The sequence below is a fragment of the Cnephaeus nilssonii genome (assembly GCF_951640355.1).
Source record: "Cnephaeus nilssonii genome assembly, chromosome: 6".
Taxonomy (NCBI): domain Eukaryota; kingdom Metazoa; phylum Chordata; class Mammalia; order Chiroptera; family Vespertilionidae; genus Cnephaeus; species Cnephaeus nilssonii.
In genome coordinates, this window is record NC_137077.1 from 48,855,554 (window position 1) to 48,875,429 (window position 19,876).

Consider the following 19,876-nt stretch of genomic DNA (forward strand, 5'->3'; position numbering starts at 1 on the left):
GATGGTGGAACAGGTGAGTGGGGGCACCAGACCAAGGCAGGGTGCTGGTTGCTGTCATTAGGACGAGCCTCTGGTGGTTACTGAAAATTCTTTGCTCCCACATGCCGTGGTCCCTCCCGGCGTTTGCACCTGCTGCTGGCTCCGGCCCCACTCGCACCCACTGCTGGTACCACTAGTGCCGGCCCCATTTGCACCCGCAGCCAGTGCCAGAGCCACCACTTGTACCCGCTGCTGATGCCTGGCGCCGGTCCCATTCGCTTGGCACCATCAGCAGGTGCAAGTGGTTGCTGCCAGCCCTAATTGCCCCTGAGGGCTTCTCCACCTCCCCCTGCTCCTGAGGGGTGATCGGGGCAGCAGCCGCTGCTCGCACCCGCTGATAGTGCTGGCCCCGCTTGCATCCACTGCTGGCGCCGGCCCCGGCCCCGGCCCCAATCGCTCAGCTCCGTCAGCAGGTGTGAGCAGGGCCAGCTCTATCAGCACATGGGAGCGGCAGCCGCGGGAGCGGGGCTCCTGGCAGACAGGGAACCTGGGGCTGTGGCAGGAGGGGTCGGGCGGGGGCGTGGAGGATCGGCCGAGACCTGCCCCTGTGCCTACCGCAGTCTTGTGGCCCACAGTTCCTTTCAAGGTGCACGAATTTGTGCCCTGGGCCCCTAGTATCTCTATATTAGTTATAGTGTAAAAGGGCAAGAATTGAAGATACTACATTCTATTCTGAGGTCAGCTTCAAAAGAAAAAAAAATCCAGTAAATAACTGGTCATAAAGGCCCTGGCTAGGGAGCTGAGTTGGTTAGGGCATTGTCTGGATATGCCAACATTGTTAGGTTGATCCCTGATCAGGGCACATACAAGAATCAACCAATGAATGCATAAATAAGTGGGATAACAAATCAATGTTTCTTTCTCTCTCAAAAATTAATAAAAAAATATATTGTTAAAAAGAACACCAACAAATGCTGGACAAGACATTAAAAAAAAAAATAACTGGTCATAACATGTTTAAAGAGGAGAGACAATAACTGATTTCCTTGGATTTGTGGCAAAGAGAGATGGCCCTTCAAGTTTTAATATGAAGCCAGTGAGATGTCCTGACTACTGAGTAATGGTGAAATTATCTTACTTTCTTGGTTAAGAGCCTGCTGTCACAAAGTGATAAAAGATTTCTGCTAGCTGAACATCTAGTAAAAAATCTCATTAAACTAAAAAGCAGCACATATAATTTTTAAAATTGGCTTGCTAATTATTCTACACCCAGAAGACTAAGAAATAAGTAGAATTATATTCTGAACCTAATTTGACCAAGAAGAAGAAACTGATCAGAAAAGAGGAAGTGGTGGGAGCCTCAAAAGAAAGCAACCCAGCCAAATAGACAGGAAGGACAAGGAATACAGCAGATGTGATTCCTAGATTTTTAAAGAATAAGCTTCAAACAGTGAAGACAGGACCCAAGCCCATGGATGTGAGGTACTAAAAGGGAACACAATAAGATTGAGTTCTCAAAAATGAAATTCTGCCAATTTCACATTATCTGAGATGGCGGGGGGGGAAGAGGATAGGAGGTGTCTAGAAAGACTAGACAAAAAGCTCAGCAATCAACTCAGAATTAGAAGGAGGTGCACAATAAAAATACATACAAAGGAAAGAAACTATTTTTTTAAGTGGTACTGACATAAATAAGCAAGGCTGAGCTGAAACCCACAATGTGCTGAGACTTGCAAAAAAGGTAAGAGAGCCCTAACCGGTTTGGCTCAGTGGATAGAGCGTCGGCCTGTGGAATGAAGGGTCCCAGGCTCGATTCTGGTCAAGGGCATGTACCTTGGTTGCGGGCACATCCCCAGTGGGGAGTGTGCAGGAGGCAGCTGAATCGATGTTTCTCTCTCATCGATGTTTCTAACTCTCTAATCCTCTCCCTTCCTCTCTGTAAAAAAATCAATAAAATATATATTTTTAAAAAAAGGTAAGAGAGGCACAGGTCCGCTCTTTGATGTAAATGGCATATTACTAGTTAATATGAGGCAGACACAGAAGAACATCTCAATTCCTGTTTTTCTCCTATCTTTTCTGTAGTAGTAGTAATTTTTAAAATGAGGCAAGTATAGTCTCCATACCTTAACCAGAGTGATCTGACATGAAATCTGGGAAAGACTAAAAGAGATTATTAAAATAATAGTTTGAGTATTTAGGCAGGGCATCAGGGATTACTAGGAGCCATAAGCAAACAAACTCATATTCCCTTCTTATATGATTTGACTGGGGAATGCTGGAAAGATAAATATTTCTGGTTTTTAGCAATGCATAAAATAAAGTCTCTCTTGATATCTCTGTTCAAGGTGAAAAATATGAATTTTGCTACAGTTAAGTGGCTTTACAGATAACTATACAACTGTATCTAAAGAGTGCAGATAAATCTAGGAGGTATAGCAGTATTCCACAAGACCCCAGAGAAACTCATCCCCTGCAACATTTTAAACAAATAAATGACTTGATAAGGATAATAAAAAGGATGATGATCAAATATGCAAATCACAGGAATCTGGTATGGAAAAGCAAATATCCTATATGATAGAATAAACTTTTAAAAGAATTCTAATTGGCTGGAACAGGAGGCTAAATCTAACTAAATAAGATTTAATAAGGATAAATATTAAGCCATAGACTTAAAACTAAAAACAGCAAAGTGATCCAATATATGTAAGAAAGACTAGGGCTTTAAAAAAAATCGATTTCAATGAGATAAACAGTGTGATATGGTTGCCAAAAATGCTGATATCAGCTTTCATGAAAAACACCGTGTGGCCCAGCTGGCATGGCTGAGTGGTTGAGCATAAGCCTCTGAACTAGGAGGTCACGGTTCGACTCCTGGTCACATGTCTGGGATGCGGGCTCAATCCCCAGTGTGGGGTGTGCAGGATGTTTGTCTGAAGCAAAGAAGTCTTGTTAGATCCACTCTATAAAGATATTCAATTCCCAGTTCAGGGTTGAAAGAGTAGGCCTCTTTAAAATGTTCTCCAAATCAATGGGGCACGCTCCCTCTTGGGAGCATGCCCACACCTTTCTTCCCTCTCAGGCATGCATCTCCGAAGCTCTAAGGGTCCCCGCCAACCAGGGGAGCAGTGGGCAGTGGCCACTTGTCCCAGGCTCACCCCCTGAACCTGTCTCCAAGGCTTCCTTTCTTCTGACTTCCCAGTGAGCCAAAGCAGCCCTGACTTGGCTCATTTCTTTCCCATAACATTTCTAGAGAGCAAGATCAGCCTCACCTAGTCTCTCTCCTGTTGCTTCTTCTATACTAAGCCCTTCCTTGTTTCATTGTCCCCAGCTTTAATAAACATTCTCTCAAAATAAAAAATAAAAAATAGCTCAGCCAACATACAAACCAGGAGGTCACAGTTTGATTCCAAGCCAGACCACATGCCCAGGTTAGGGCCTCGATCCCAAGTAAGGGCATGCAAGAGGCAGCTGATCAATGATTCCCTCTCGTCATTGATGTTTCTCTCTCTCTCCCTTTCACTCTGAAATCAATAAAGATATCTTTAAAATTAATTAATTAAATTAAAAAATAAAAAAGGACCTAAATGTTTTGAGCCTGTTAAGGTCTTAAAAGCTGTGTTGGGATATGCCTAGGGATCCTATATATTATTAGAAAATACTAATAGGTATATAGTATTCTCTAGTATACAGTAAATATACTAGTTCACCACTATTATAGTCCAAAGTATATGCCATAGCATCTGCTACAGAAGGCAGCAACCAATTGATAACTACAAAAGTCTGTATATGGGCTAGACCAACTGGCTCATGAACCTGTTTATATCTTTTAAAATTTCATTTCTACTTTTGTGTATTTGCCATGACAAAACAAGGCACAGATAACATCTGGGCATGCTAAACCTTGTATATACCAAATCCAAAAGACTTATCAGTATAGTATTTTCTAACAGATGATTCCTAAAAATTATACTTTTTAAAATTTTAAAAAATTCTCACCTGAGGATACGTTTAGTGAGAGGGAGAGAGAGAGAGAAAGAATGAATTATCGATTTGGGCACCTCCCGAACACACCCTAACTGGGGATTGAACCCCCACCCTAGGTATGTGCCCTGACTGGGAATTGAACCCACAATGTTTTTGTGTATAAGAGAACATTCCAATCAACTGAGCCACCCGGTGGCCAAGGCTAAAAATTATATTAATTGAAGTCAAGACATAAAAAGGTTTTCAATTCTTAGGAAGTTTATATCTTATCCATTTGGGCAAAGTGATTCTAATGAACTATGATCTCAGAATACACTCTTCTAAAATGATGTATGAAGTAGCTAGTAGTAAATGGAATAGAAGTTGCCTGAGGTATTGTACATGTGAGAGAGCCATCTTGATTGTCCAACATAAAGCAAATCTGCAACATCAATCCAGGGATTCATGAGAAGTCAAATTATTGTTTCAGCCAAAACCGGTTTGGCTCAGTGGATAGAGCGTCGGTCTGCGGACTGGAAGGTCCCGGGTTCGATTCCGGTCGAGGGCATGTACATTGGTTGCGGGCACATCCCCGGTGAGGGGCGTGCAGGAGGCAGCTGGTCGATGTTTCTCTCTCATCGATGTTTCTAGCTCTCTATCCCTCTCCCTTCCTCTCTGTGAAAAATCAATAAAAAATATTTTTTAAAAAATTATTGTTTCAAGCCACTGCATCTTTGTGGTGGTTTGTTAAGTAATAAGATAGAGCAGTGGTCAGCAAACTCATTAGTCAACAGAGCGGCAAACCGCGGCTCGCGAGCCGCATGTGGCTCGCAAGCCACAGTTTGCCGACCACTGAATAGAGGAACAGGCCCCTGTTCCAATGTTTCTATAGAATTCTTTACGACAAAACTCAATAGTAGTGGTGAATATGTAAAGGAAGATATTAAATCGCTCACTCACACACACAGAAAAAACAAAAGGGTACATTCCAAAAGCCATTGTATAGCACTTAAGAAAAAATAAACAACAAAGCACAGAACCGCTTTACTTACACAGTCAAACCTTGGTTCTCGAATGTCTCCTATCTCAAACAATTCAGTTCTCGACCACAGAAAACTGTCTCAGTTGTCAAACAAAACTTCGGTCTGGACCTAACAATCCTTTCATGCTGATACCTATAATGATGAGTCATGAGTCTCTCAGATGGCAAACAAAGGAGAGAATGCTGGAATATGAGTCAGTTTACTGCTAAATCTGGTGTTAACTGCTCAGGAAACTGTGCTGTAAATATTTGAGAAATATCACCATGACAAAGGAGTAACAAACCTTGCAATAAACTTGTTCAGTGACAGTGCAAGTGTTTTGCTTCAGGCAATTGTTAAAACACAGGCAAAAATAAACATCATTGGATAGCTTTTTAGTGAGACAGAGGCCCAGGGAGCCTGAAGCAAGTTCTAGCGGAGCAAAGAGGCAAAAGAGAGACAGAATCCAGGAGAACAGCTGCCTGACTTTTTTTATGGAAGGGGACTCCCCAACAATAACATCCCTCCATCACTCCTCTCCATGTTCAGTCATCAATAGCTCTCAACATGTAAGTTCTAGGATGTATGTAAATTTTTATTTCTTACTGTACATTTCATTTCCTTTTTGTTAAATTTTCACTTTCATTTTATGTCCTTTTGTTTTTAAAGTGTTTATATATTAAACAGTACATTAGACATGTGCTATAGTATACAAAGAAGGTTAAAACGGGGATTATTTGGGGGTCTGAACAGATTAATTAAATTTACATTATTTCTAATGGGAGGGAAAATGATTCCGTTTTCAAGCAAATCGCTTCTCGAACAGCCATATAGGATGAATTAAGTTTGAGAACTGAGGTTTAGCAGTAAACTGACTCATACTCGTGCATTCTCTCCTTTGTCGCCTGAGAGACTGACTCATGACTCATCCTATAAGTATCAGGGTCTAGAACTGAAATTCTGTTGGACAACCAAGACATTTTTCTGTCAACACCTTGGTAGAGAATTGAATTGTTTGAGATGGGAGACATTTGAGAATCGAGGTTTGACTCTACTGTTCCTGGAACTATTTTCCAGGTCTCAATATGGTCTTAATATTCTTTAAGTACTTTAAGTAGGTGCTTTTAGGTTTAAACCATTCTATTTCTTCAGCAGTTAAGAGAGACCAGAAGCTTGAATAGCTGTCATCATGTACCTCTCAAAGTTTTCCCAAAAATATGAAGCTAATTTGTTTTCCCTCCAAGTTTTTGAATCTCCCTCATTTCTACCCTGCTGAGTTATTTGTCACTAATTTACTTCTATAAGCAATGCGTTTTTTATTTTTTATTTTAGGTGAGAAAGTCACTAAAAACTCATTTCAAATGTCTGCAAGTCTTACTTATTTTGGAAGTGGAAAAGTATCTGACATTGGTAATTTATAAGATATTAAATGTTTAATCAGAGACCTCTGAATCACAAAGTCCTACCTCAGGAGATTTGCCAGATATAGGCCTGCTTTCTCAGGTTTTTTCCTGCATTACAGGATTAGCTCTTACCAGCCTACAAATCTCATTAAAACACTGCTAATTGAAAACATCACCTGTGGCATCATTAGTACCAGGCTCGTTTATTAAATTCCTGAAATTACTGACTCTTCACATTAATAGCAAGGTGATGAATGGCAACCTGCAACAATATTCATGGGTTATATATTCTGGAAATCTGACAATTTTGATATAGAAAGCAGAACTCCCCTTTCAGTATTCAAAGCTTCTTTTCAGGTCCAAAGTGACCACCTTTGGGGTTCTTCTGCCTTGCCCATTCCATCCCCACTACCACACCGAGCTTCAAAGCCATACAATCTCCCCAGTCCCCAGTTCCTCCCAGTAGTAAAAGATAAGCACAGATATTTCTCTGGGTTTTTTTGGTTTGTTTGCTTTTTGTTTTTTGTTTTTTTAACTTTAACTGGGGAAATGCTGTAAGTACCAGAACACTAGTCCTATGTAATGGTAAGAGGCTTTAGCTATCCCTTCTCCCTTTAAGCTCAGTGGTAGGGCTTATAAAAATTCTCCTCCTTCTGCTCCTTCAGACCAGACCTTTGATGAAGGCCCTTTCTTCTAAAGTGGCCAACATGTTCCAAGATGCCCTTGTCTAGGTCTGATGATGCAATCACAGCTCCCTTTCTCTTTTTTAGAGAATTAGTTACATCTCAAAGAATATGCAAAGCAGAAGATACCCAGTTCACTGAGCTTCAACCCTTCTTAGGAATGATAACTAGCTTTTCATCATTATCCTCCCATCTGCAGCCAAAGTAACTTCTAAAACTGTAAATCTAAAATATCATTGCTCTGTTTACATCAAGCATGTCAAACTCACGGCCCACAATGAATATTTTTGTGGCCCAGCCAATATAACAGTATGTAAGAAACGTTTTAATAAAAATTTTGTAATTTAATTTTTAAAATATCCTGTTATACATAACTAGAGGCCCGGTGCACGGATTTGTGCACATTGAAAGGAAATTAATTAGAAGGTGGCCAGTGGAGCAGGACTGGGCGAGAAAGGCCGGACATGCCCTGGAGCCATCCTCCTATGGTCCCTGCCCGGCCGGCCGCACCTGGGGCAGCGCCAAGGCTTAAAAGGTGTCTGCAGAGTGAGCGGGGTCCCTCGGCCAGGCCTGTGGAGATCGGGCCGAAACCGGCAGTCCAACATCCCCCGAGGGGTCCCAGAGTGCAAGAGGGCACTCTGCAAAGTTGCTGTCGCTCAGCAGCACCTGTGTTGAGCGTCTGCCCCCTGGTGGTCAGTGAGTGTCATACTTACCAGCCGGTTGGCTGGTCAGCTGGTCACTTAGCCTTTTATATATATAGATTATTAATAACGAACTACAACGTTTGCTAATGACTGATTACTATAATCGTGTTGCATTCATTTCCCTATGTGCCTTAAGCACAGGCACACCATTACTCTCCACTAATACTAGCAAAGAATATTTTAGCAGCGGACTGCCACATCATTAGTCTTGTACTGACTTGTTTGGTGTGCGCAACAGGAAATATTTCGTTTTTGGAGAACAAGAAAAATAGGTTTATTTGCATTACACTTATTAATTTGTGCAGTTATTCAGTGTGTGGTAAGTTACTAGTAATGTTCAAGAAAAATATTAATTTTTATTAAAATGTTCTATTTTATGTTAAAAATTACTCATTTATTTCAGCCCTTTGTATTCCGCATGTCTCTATCGAAATAAACTTACATTTCTATGAAAATTGAAGCTTTTGTTTTTTTTCAACCCACATAAACTTTGTTTATTTGACCCGTGTTAGCCTTTGAGTTTGACATGCTTGGTTTACATGCTTCCATAGCTTCTGAGTGAAATCATGATAGTTCTCAACAGAGCTCCCAAGGCCCTTGCAAACTGGACCTGCTTACCTGTACAGTCTCATCTCATTACCTTTCCCTTTCTAAAAGTTCCAGCTAATGAACTGAAGTTCCTTTTCCTTGCTGTCCTCTACTCCAATTCCTCTCAACTATTGCCCCAGGAAGAGTAATAACAAATGCAAAGGCCCTCAGGTGGGTATGTGCACAGCATTTGAGGAGCAGATGTGGTTGGGGCAGAGCAAGACAGGAGAACAGAAGTTATGGACAAGATGTCCAGCGAGGCACTTCATGTGTATTAATCAGAACTGAGGCTTTTATTTAAAGTGAGATGCAGCCCTAACCGGTTTGGCTCAGTGGATAGAGCATCGGCCTGCGGACTCAAGGGTCCCAGGTTCGATTCCCGTCAAGGGCATGTACCTTGGTTGTGGGCACATATCCAGTAGGGAGTGTGTAGGAGGCAGCTGATAGATGTTTCTCTCTCATCGATGTTTCTAACTCTCTATCCCTCTCCCTTCCTCTCTGTAAAAAATCAATAAAATATATTTTTTTAAAAATAAAGTGAGATGCAAAATCATTGGAGAGTTTTCAGGAGGAAAGTAACATGTTTAGTGGTTGAGCGTCAACCTATGAACCAGGAGGTCACCAAGTAACAACAGTAAACTCTAGGGAGGGAGTAGAATCTGATTTCCAATGTTACCACATTACAATACTCAAAATGTAGTTCTCAACAACAAAAATTATGACACATATAAAGACACAGGAAAGTATGGTCCATTCATAGAGGAGAAAAAGAAATGGACAGAAACCATCCCTGAGCAAGCCCAGATACTAGATTTACTATTCAAAGACTTTAAATTAAACTATCTTTTCCCCCCTCCCCAAACTATAGAAGAAAGTTTATTTAGAAAGTCACAGAGGTAGAAGAAGTGAGCCGTAGAAGAAATGGGCTCAGGAAACAAGTTACAGAGGCAAAAGAAGGGTTTTTGGAGCTCAGAAGAAAGAGAAAGGCAATGAGGGAAGAGGGTGGGGAAAGGAGCAGGCACACTCCATAGAGAACCACTAAATTAGCTGTCTTAAATATGCTCAAAGAACTGAAGGAAACCATGGACAAATAACTAAAGGAAATCAGAAGAGCAACGTATGATTAAGTAAAGAATGGCAATAAAAAGATAGAAAGTATAAAATGGAACCAGACAGAAGTTCTGGATAAGAAAATACATTAGCTGGGGTTAAAAATTCATAAACAATACTGAAAAACAAAGTAGGGGGACTCAAAATTCCAAATTTCAGCACTTATTTCAAAGGTACAGTAATCAAAACTGTGTGGTACTAGCAAAGAATAAACATATCAACCAACAGAATAAAACTAAGAGTCCACAAACAAATCTTTATATCTATGGCCACTTGATTTTCCACAAGGGTGCCAAGAAAATTCAATGGGGAAAGAAATGAACAAATGGTGGATAAGACAACTGGATATCCACATGCAAACAAATGAAGTTGGATCCCTACCTCACTCCATATATAAGAATTAACTCAAAGTAGACCAATTACCTAAATATAAGACTCTTAGAAGAAACCACTGGGTAAAACTTCATGACCTTTGATTTGGCAACAGATTCTTAAAGTTGAAACCAAAAGCATGAGTAACAAAAGAAAACATAGGTAAACTGGAGTTCATAAAAATTAAACACTTTTGTAAGTCAATAGTTTATAGTATTGTATTGGTGTTAAGTTCCTGATTTTATGTAAGAGAATTTGTGAAAAGACAACCTACATAATGGGAGAAAATATCTGCAAACCATTTATCTGATAATGATCTAGTATCTAGAACATATAAAAAACTCTTACAACTCAGCAACAACAAAAAAAGACAATCCAATTTAAACCTGTGCAAGGGACTTGAATAGACACTTCTCCAAAGATATACAAATGATCAACAAGCACATAAAATGATGTTCAACAACATGGCCTTTAAGGAAATGCAAAACAAAACAAGAAAGAAAAGAAAAGGAAAGAAAAGAAAAGAAAAGAAAAGAAAAGAAAAGAAAAGAAAAGAAAAGAAAAGAAAAGAAAAGAAAAGAAAGAAAGAAAAGGAAGAAAGGAAAGGAAGGAAAGGAAGGAAAGGAAGGAAAGGAAGGAAAGGAAGGAAAGGAAGGAAAGGAAGGAAGGAAGGAAGGAAGGAAGGAAGGGAAGGAAGGAAAGGAAGGAAAGGAAGGAAAGGAAGGAAGGAAAGGAAGGAAGGAAGGAAGGAAGGAAGGAAGGAAGGAAGGAAGGAAGGAAGGAAGGAAGGAAGGAAGAAAGAAAGAAAGAAAGAAAGAAAGAAAGAAAGAAAGAAAGAAAGAAAGAAAGAAAGAAAGGGTGAGGATGTAGACAAAGAGAAACCCTTGTATAGTGGGAATAATTCAGATGCTGTGTAAACAGCTTGGAAGCGCTCTCCCTCTCAGGAGCACACCCACACTTTCCCCTTCCCCTTCCCCCCAGGGATGTTACCTTACCTTTGTCTTTCTCTCTCCTAAACTCCAAGGGCCCTCTTTTTGCTTCCATAACTTGTTTCTTGAGCCTAAGCAGCCCAGCTGGCTCACTTCTACTACCTCTGTAACTTTCCCTTATAATTTAAAATATATGTATATATATATTTATTAATTTTGGAAAGGAAGGAGAGGGAGAAAACGATAGAAACATCAATGATGAGAGAGAATCATTGATCGGTTGCCTACTGCACACCCCTCACTGGGGATCAAGCCTACAACCTATGCATATGCCCTGACCAGGAATCAAATCGTGATGTCCTGGTTCATAGGTCGATGCTCAACCACTGAGCCACGCCAGCCAGGTTCTCTTATAACCCTATATAATAAAAGCCTAATATGCTAAGTGTCCAGTTGTCCTGTCAGCCATTCAACCAATCAAAGCGTAATATGCTAATGACATGCTAAGGCCGTTCAACCGCTCGCTATGACGTGCACTGACCACCAGGGGGCAGACAGTTGACCGGTTGATCAGTTGCTATGACGTGCACTTACCACCAGGGGGCAGACGCTCCGACCAGTAGGTTAGCTTGCTGCTCGGGACTGAGCAAGATGGGCCGGACACACCCTGTAGCCCTCCCGTGGTCCCTCCCTGGCTGGCCAACTTTCCACGTCCCTTCCTGGCCCCAATCGTACACTTGTGGGGTCCCTTGGCCTGGCCTGCACCCTCGCAATCCGGGACCCCTGGGGGGATGTTGGAGAGCCAGTTGCAGCCCAATCCTGCAGGCCAGGCCAGGGGACCCCACTGGTGCATGAATTCGTGCACAGGGCCTCTAGTTTGAAAATAAATACAATAGCTTAGCAGTTCTTGAAAAAAATTAAGCATGTACTACATATCTATTAGAATAGCCAAAATCTAGAACACTGAGAACACCAAATGCTGACAAGGATGTGAAGCAAGAGGAACTCTCACTCATTGCTGAAGGGAAGCAAAATGGTACAACCATTTGGAAGGACAGTTGGGCCGTTTCTTACAAAAGTAAGCACATTCTTACTATACTAGAGGCTCAGTGCATGAAATTTGTGCATGGGTAGGGTCCCTAGCGGCTGCCGGCTGCTAGCTGGGGCCTTCCTTCGTTCCGCACTGCCCCCTGGTGGTCAGTGCGCATCATAGTGAGCAACTGAACTCCCGGTCGGTCAAACTCCTGAGGGGACAATTTGCATATTAGGCTTTTATATATATAGATGATCCAACAATAACATCGCTGATATTTACTCAAAATAGTTGAGAACAATCTCCACACCAAAACCTGAACATGGATGTTTATACAAGCTTTATTCATAACTGCCAAAACTTGGAAGAAACAAAGATCTCCTTCAGTAGGTGAATGGATAAATAAATCCTTCCAGACAATGAAATATTACCCACCACTAAAAAGAAATGAGCTATCAAGCCATGAAAAGACATGAAAGAATGTTAACTAGATATTACTAAGTGAAAAAAGCCAATCTGTAAAGACTACATATTGTATGATTCTAATTACATGACACTCTGGTAAAGACAAAACTATGGAGACAGTAAAAAGAACAACAGTTGCCAAGAATAAAGGTGGGGAAATTAATGGGCAGAATATAGAGGATTTTTAGAGCAATGAAAATACTCCATATTGACACATATATATACATCATTATAAATTTGTCTAAACCCATAGGATGTACAACATCAAAAGTGAACCCTAAGGTAAACTGTGGACTTTGAGTGATTAGGATGTGTCAATGTAGGTACAGAGTGTGTACCACTCTGGTGGGGGAGGCTCTGCATATATGGAAGCAGGGGGTATATGAGAAATTTCTATACCTTCCTCTATTTGCTGTGAACCTAAAACTACTAAAAAAAAAAAAAAAAAAAAAAGTTCTTTAAATTAAAAAAAAAAAAGTTAAGCATAGAATTATCATATTACCATATGACCCATCAATTCCAATTCTAAATATATACCCCAGAGAAATGAAAACATATGTCTAGTAAAGCATGGTGACTATAGTTAATAATACTGTATTGCATATCTGAAAGTTGCTAAACGTAAATCTTAAAAGTTCTCATCACCAGAAGAAAAGAAATTTTGCAATTATGTACAGAGACAGATGTTAACTGGACTTATTGTGGTGATCATTTCATAAAATATACAAATATCAAATCAGTACATTGTATACCTGAAACTAATATAATGATATGTCAATTATACCTCAATAAAGAGAAAAATATGTCTACACAAAAACTTGAACATGTATGTTTATAAACATTTTGTTATTTCCTTCATAAGCATAATGCTAGCTACCATCCTATCTAATAAAAGAGTAATATGCAAATTGACTGTACCTCCGCTACACCCACAAGCCATGCCCACCAGCCAATCAGGAGCAAGTATGCAAATTAACCCAACCAAGATGGCTGCGGCCACAGAGAAAACAGGAGGCTTGGGTTTCCCCGGCAATGGAGGAAGCCAAGCTTTCTGCCTGCCCTAGCGGGCCCAGGCTTCCGCTCAAGACTACAAAGTTTCAATTATAGAAGATAAATAAATCCCAACAAAAATGGCTGTGGCCACGGAGCCAGCAGGAGGCTTGGCTCTACTCAAGGCTACAAAGTTTCAATTATAGAAGATAAATAAATCCCAGATCCCAGGGCCTCCGCTTGGGTCGCCAGGGGGCGTGGCCAGCCTGCAAACCATCACAGGCCCCTTACCCAGGCCGCCCCACGCCCCAAGGGAACCCCCACCCTGATCCGGGACACCCTTCAGGGCAAACCAGCCGGCCCCCACCCGTGTACCAGGCCTCTATCCTATCTAATAAAAGAATGATATGCAAATTGACCATCACTCCAACACACAAGATGGCTGCCCCCATGTGGTCAAAGATGACTGCCCCCATGTGGACACAAGATGGTCGCCACAAGATGGCCAGCAGGGGAGGGCAGTTGGGAGGGATCAGGTCTGCAAGGGAGGGCAGTTGTGGGCAATCAGGCCAGCAGGAGAGGGCAGGCGGGAGAGACCAGGCCTATAGGGGAGGGCACTTAGGGGTGACCAGGCTGGCAGAGGAGGGAAGTTGGGGGCGACCGGGCCTGCAGGGAAGGGCAGTTGAAGGGGGACCAGGCCTGCAGGGGAGAGCAGTTGGGGGGGACCAGGCCTGCAGGGGAGGGCAGTGAGGGGTGACCAGGCCTGCAGGGGAGGGCAGTTAGGGGCAAACAGGCTGGCAGGGGAGCAGTTAGGCATCAGGGGAGGCTGGCAGGGGAGCAGTTAGGGCAATCAGGCTGGCAAGGGAGTGGTTAGGGGGTGATCAGACTGGCAGGCAGAAGCAGTTAGGGGCAATGAGGAAGGCAGGCAGGCGAGCAGTTGGGAGCCAGCAGTCCTGGATTGTGAGAGGGATGTCCGACTGCCCGTTTAGGCCCGATCTTACCTGGGATTGGGCCTAAACGGGCAGTCAGACATCCCTCGAGGGGTCCCAGATTGGAGAGGGTGCAGGCTGGGCTGAGGGAAACACACCCCCATGCACGAATTTTGTGCACTGGGCCTCTAGTTATTCATAATAGTCAAAAGGTAAAAACAATCCAAATGTCCATTCATAGCTGAATGGATAAACAAATTGTGATATATACATACAATGGCATATATCCAGAATAGGTAAATCCATATTAGTTGTTACTGGGGAGAGAGGGTGAGGGAAATGAGAAGCAAGTGTTTAACAAGTAGAGGATTTTCTTTGGAGGTGATGAAAATTCTTTGTAACTAGAGGTGGTGGTTGCATAGAACTGTGAACACACTAACTGCCACTGAACTGTTTACTTTAAAATGGTTAATTTTATGTAATGTGAATTCCATCTCAACTTAAAAAAAGAGCCCTAGCTGGTTTGGCTCAGTGGACAGAGTGTCAGCCTGGGGACTGAAGGGTCCCGGGTTTGATTCTGGTCAGGGGCACATGCCTGGGTTGCAGGTCCAATCCCCAGTGGGGGGCATGCAGGGGACAGCCGATCAGTCAGTGATTCTCTCTCATCATTGATGTTTCTCTCTCTCCCTTTCCCTTCCTCTCTGAAGTCAATAAAAATACATTTTAAAAAAAGGAGAAAAAGGGAAAATTTATAAATAAAGTGTGGCTTGATTGGGCATCGTCCCATGCACTGAAAGATTACTGGTTCGATTCCTGTTCAGGGCACATCCCCAAGCTGGGTTGCTTGTGGGCTTCATCCCCAGTAGGGGGTATGAGGGCGCCAATCAGTGTGCTCTCACATGGATGTCTCTCTCTAAAAATCAATAACTATTCATAAATAAATAAATCACAAAATCTAATTTTTACTTTTTTTAATAACAGTTCTATTGAAATACAATTCATATATCTTACAATTTAACCATTTAAAGTGTATAATTCAATTGTTTTTAGGTAGTCACAGAGTTGTACAACCATTACTACAACTTTAGAACACTTTTATCACACCCCTCCCCCCAAAATAATGGTACTATTAGCAGTCACTCCCCATTCCTTCCTTTTCCATAGCTCTAGTCAAGCAGTAATCTGTCTTTAGAGATTTGCCTATTCCAGTGATGGCGAACCTATGACACGCATGTCAGCACTGACACGCGTAGCCATTTCTGATGACACGCGGCCGCTGAAGCGGCCGCATGCCGAGGATGAAACATTTGCTGCTCCTGAGGATGAAACATTTGCAAAATAATGTTTTTTCCTCCAAGTGACACACTACCCGAGTTATGCTCAGTTTTTTGGCGAAGTTTGACACACCAAGCTCAAAAGGTTGCCCATCACTGGCCTATTCTGTACATTTCATAGAAAAGGAATCAGAGGTTATGCAGTTTTTGTAACTGGCTTCTTTCAGCATGTTTTCAGAAACTCTCCTTTATTTTAACTATAAAGTCTGTGCCATGTATTAAATGTAAGAAAAAAAGTAAAGAGACTATTAAAGGACTACTTATGAAAAGAATATTACTGAATAGAATGGCGGATCAAAAATAAAAAAGAGGACTCCAGTTAAGATGAATCTTCATAAAATATAAATTTGAAGCAAAATCATTAAAGTAAACAAACTAGTGTAAAACAAATATATTAGGGAAAGAATTTTACAGAACAAATTGCTTGTCAAAGAGAACATTTTCCTAATGAAGGTGTAGGAAAAGCAATCACAAGACCTAATTAAAAGGAAAAACAGAAAGAGCAAAAAGCCATTACCTCTGTCTATAAAAACTCCTCTAGTCAGTGTTTCTTGAAATGTGGTCCCTGGACTACCTACATCAAAATCATCTATGAACTTGTTTTGTCCCAGACAATCACCAAAGTGAGACTTTGGAAACTATTTTTAGTAAGTACTCCAGATGATTCCCATGAATACCCAAGTTTGAGAACTAATATCTAAGTAACACAAGTTAATGCAAATGATATTTAATGTATGCAAGAGCCAAGAGAATAGTGACAAGAGCAAAATGCAAGAAAAAAATAAATAAAAATTTAGTACATTATAAAAACATAAAATGAGGGTTGAAAACTCCTGTAAATTTGATATTGAAAAAAAATTCTATATGTGTAAATATGCAAGCCATTCTTACTAATACCTGTGAAGACCACTCACATTGATGAGTGATAGAAAGCACTCATCAATGTAAGGTCATGTAGCAGAGAGAGTCCATAGTGGATTTGCAAATGTTTGTTAACAATGTTAACTATTTTTATAACAAATATAGTTATGGTTAGTTATCTCCATCCTCAACTCAACCTAGACAAGAACCAAACTTTTGCTGTGGTAATCTTTAAATGAACAATAGTATAAATTGTCAGATACCGACATGCAAGCATTTACTTTCAGACCAACTTAATCACTATTTTTAAGGTCAGACTTATGTAAACAAGGACAGGCAAAACTACAGTTAAATTTCTCACGACAGCCCTAGCTGGTTTGGCTCAGTGGATAGAGCGTCGGCCTGCGTACTGAAGGGTCCCAGGTTCGGTTCTGGTCAAGGGCACATGCCCGGGTTGCGGGTTCGAGCCCCAGTAGGGGGCATGCAGGAGGCAGCCGATCAATGATACTCTCTCATTGATGTTTCTCTCTCTCTCTCTCTCCCTCTTCCTTCCTCTCTGAAATCAATAAAAATATATTTTTAAAAATTTCTCAAGACTAAGAGCATTGCATGATAGAACTCAAATTTCCTTGAAAGTCACAAATATATGTATACACAGATAGCCTTTATTGTTCTAACTAAGCAAAGATTCCTGAAGGTGAAGTATTTACTAAATTCTAACTCATAATTTTACTTCAGTGTGGGAAGTCCATTTTGGTTTCATAGGGATAAAGAAAGGAAGTTTACATTATGTAACTCTCAAAGAATATCACTATCAGAATGCAAAATTTGTCCACTTTTCCCATAAAAAGCATCTTTTCTCTATAACTTCCTAAACCCAATTAAGGTGTTGAGTTCTAAAGTCTCTTTTGAGGGGAGGGGGTTGGAGGGCTGGGTGGAAAAGGTGAATTAAGCAAAAAAACACACAACAACAACAAAAAATGCCCTTCTAGACAGACAACAGTATGGTGATTACCAGAGGGAAAGGGAGGTGGGGGGAGGTAGGAGAGAGTAAATGGGGGATAAATGGTGATAGAAGGATACTTGACTTGGGGTGGTAAACATACAATATACAGATGACTTATTAAAGAATTGTACACCTGAAACCTATATAATTTTATTAACCAAGGTCACCCCAATAAATTCAATAAAAACAAAGTCTCTTTTGACTTATTTAGATTAAGCCTTATAATACATTTGGAAACCCAATTACATTCTATCTAACCCTAAGATGCAGATGTTTCAACATTTCCAGACATGATTCTTGCAAATCTTAAACATGAAACAAACTATACTGGGAGAATGAAGTAGGTAAATGCATGCAAATAAATTACATGGGAAAGTAATGTTGCTTCCAAAGGGTACTTTATTATCAACATTTGGTTTGATACATTAAAGTCTAAAAGTCCTCTTTGACACTTTTTCATTTCACAACTATGTTTCAAAAGTCCCTAGAATTAAGCAAAGCATTAAAAGCAGGCTAAGATACAGATGTGTGGACTTCTTCACCAAGGCCTCACATTTCCTTCCAACAGTCAAGCAATATTCATCATTAAGACCCAGCTTCCAACGCCCCAACTCCCTAGACATTCCTCACATGCTCCATATAGCCTCTTCTTCATACAAGTCCAGTCCAATCTACACATACACCACCACCACCACCACCACCACCACCACCACCACCACCACCACCAGTCTCCCAAGTCTCCCACACTGGCACAACATCCTCTCAACATTTATCTGCTTGCTATTCTTCCTTCTCCCACTGATCCTGCAGACTTGACACTGCCCACAATCTCCAGTTCCATTTCTTCCACAATGCTCAAACTCAAAGCAACAAAAGAACGAAGACCCTTTTCCCTAACTGCAGACAACTTCTTTAACGCTGCCCCACATTACCCCCTCTCTCTACTCTCTATCCTGCCTTTGTTATTCAGAAGGTGCAGGGTCTGGGAAAACCTCACTCACCTCATGCTATAGGCACCAGCACCCAGCTCCTGGCCGATCCCGGACAGACTAGCATCAAAGTCCTGCACCAGCCCGGATTCGATCACTTCATCGGCCAGAGGCAGCTTCAGAGCCCAAGCCATCCTGGCTCCTTCCTGGCCCCAGGAGACACTGTTTCTTGCACAAAGGTGAGCAGTGTGATTCTATCCAATGGGGGCAAGGACAGTAGGAAACTCCAAACCAAGATTTCCCACGCAGTACCCACCAGCTACCCTTTAGCCCGACCCGCACTAATCTCCCCTACCCTCGGCTCCTAGTTCTGGGGTGCCCCGACTTTCAAAATCCCTCCCAATCAGCTCTCCGGAGCCGCGAGAGGGCCCTTCTGCTTATTTATTCCAGACTGCCCCGAGGCAGCCCTGAACGCCCACACTCCTGCTCTCCGGGCTCTCCCCTTTTGCGCGTGGTGGTCACTCGCTGCTTCCTAAACAGACCAGCAGCGGCGACCCCACTGCCTCCCCGGCGCTCCCAGGTCGCTGTCGCACCTTTCCCCCCGCCCCCTACGGCTAGGAACCCCCTCCCTCCCGGGACCCGCGCTCCCTGGCCCCTCCAAGGCCTCGCTTCCGGTCAGCCCCAAGATCACTTCCGGTCAGCCCCGCAGCTCTTGGGACCAAATCCAGGTTTCCGCCCAGCCGACTCCCCGACCTCTGCAGCAACCCCACGGCTGCGAAACATGGAAAGGGAAAGTCCAGCACGGGTTTGGAGCCCAGACCCGCCAGGCTGCTCCACCGCCCGCCGCCCCGACGCCAGCCAATCATCTTGGCGCCCTCTTCCTCCGCCGAGCCGGGGAACATGACGTCACTCGATCGCTCACCAATGAAAAAGAGACTGCGCTGGCCTCGGCAGTGGTGATAGGCCAGCTGCCCACGGCTTCCCGCCCCGAGAATGGGCGGGGCTGCTTGGGAGGGGACCGGGCGTGCGTCAGGTGTCTCGGTGTAAACGTGCCTGCCTGTGGCTACCTGCGTTCCTGGGACCGCTAGGTTCCAAACCCGCTCCGTAGGGCGTGGGTGGGGCCATCGTTCTAGTCCTACCGAACCCACCCCGACGCCCCGAGAACTGGACCGCTTCCCAGACTCGACCTCCGTGCGCTCCTTTGCTCCTGGAATACCCTCTCTCCTTAAACTCACCTTTCTGGAGGTCAAGACTCGGCTTAAACCCCACTTCCCTGGGTGGCCGTCCTCTCTTCGACCTTTCCCCAGCCCTTTCTTGTTTCACTGTCCCCAGCTTTAATAATTGTTCTCTAAAATTCACCTGGACTCGTGCTGTAAAATTTTTCCTGCACAAAGTTAGCACCCCACCCCCACCCCACCCCCCACTAGCCCTAGGCAGACCCGTTCAGGGCTAGGTCCCGCTTCCGTAACTAGATAACTGAGCCATATCTAGCAATCTCATGGAGCCCTGCCCTCTGGGAAATATTTAGAAAAAGACAGACATGTACTTCTCCGAAATGTTTGAGCCTGTG

At 42.6% G+C, this 19,876-nt stretch overlaps 1 protein-coding gene across 5 annotated transcripts in view; it reads right to left on the reverse strand.

The window, feature by feature from the left end:
• TFCP2 (transcription factor CP2) overlaps nt 1-19,146 on the reverse strand; it is a 52,350-nt gene extending 33,204 nt beyond the window's left edge. For 2 of the 5 annotated variants that reach the window (XR_013813655.1, XM_079774060.1), the window contains exon 1: nt 18,379-19,143. Coding sequence is in view for 3 of the 5 variants with exons in the window: in XM_079774060.1 (XP_079630186.1) it covers nt 18,379-18,500 (122 nt within the window). In the remaining 2 variants the exon portion in view is untranslated. Of the gene's footprint in view, nt 1-5,000; nt 6,286-18,378 lie in introns of those variants that run through there. The other 3 variants (XM_079774062.1, XM_079774061.1, XM_079774063.1) reach the window with 3 other exon arrangements.
• Nucleotides 19,147-19,876: the final 730 nt, after the last annotated feature.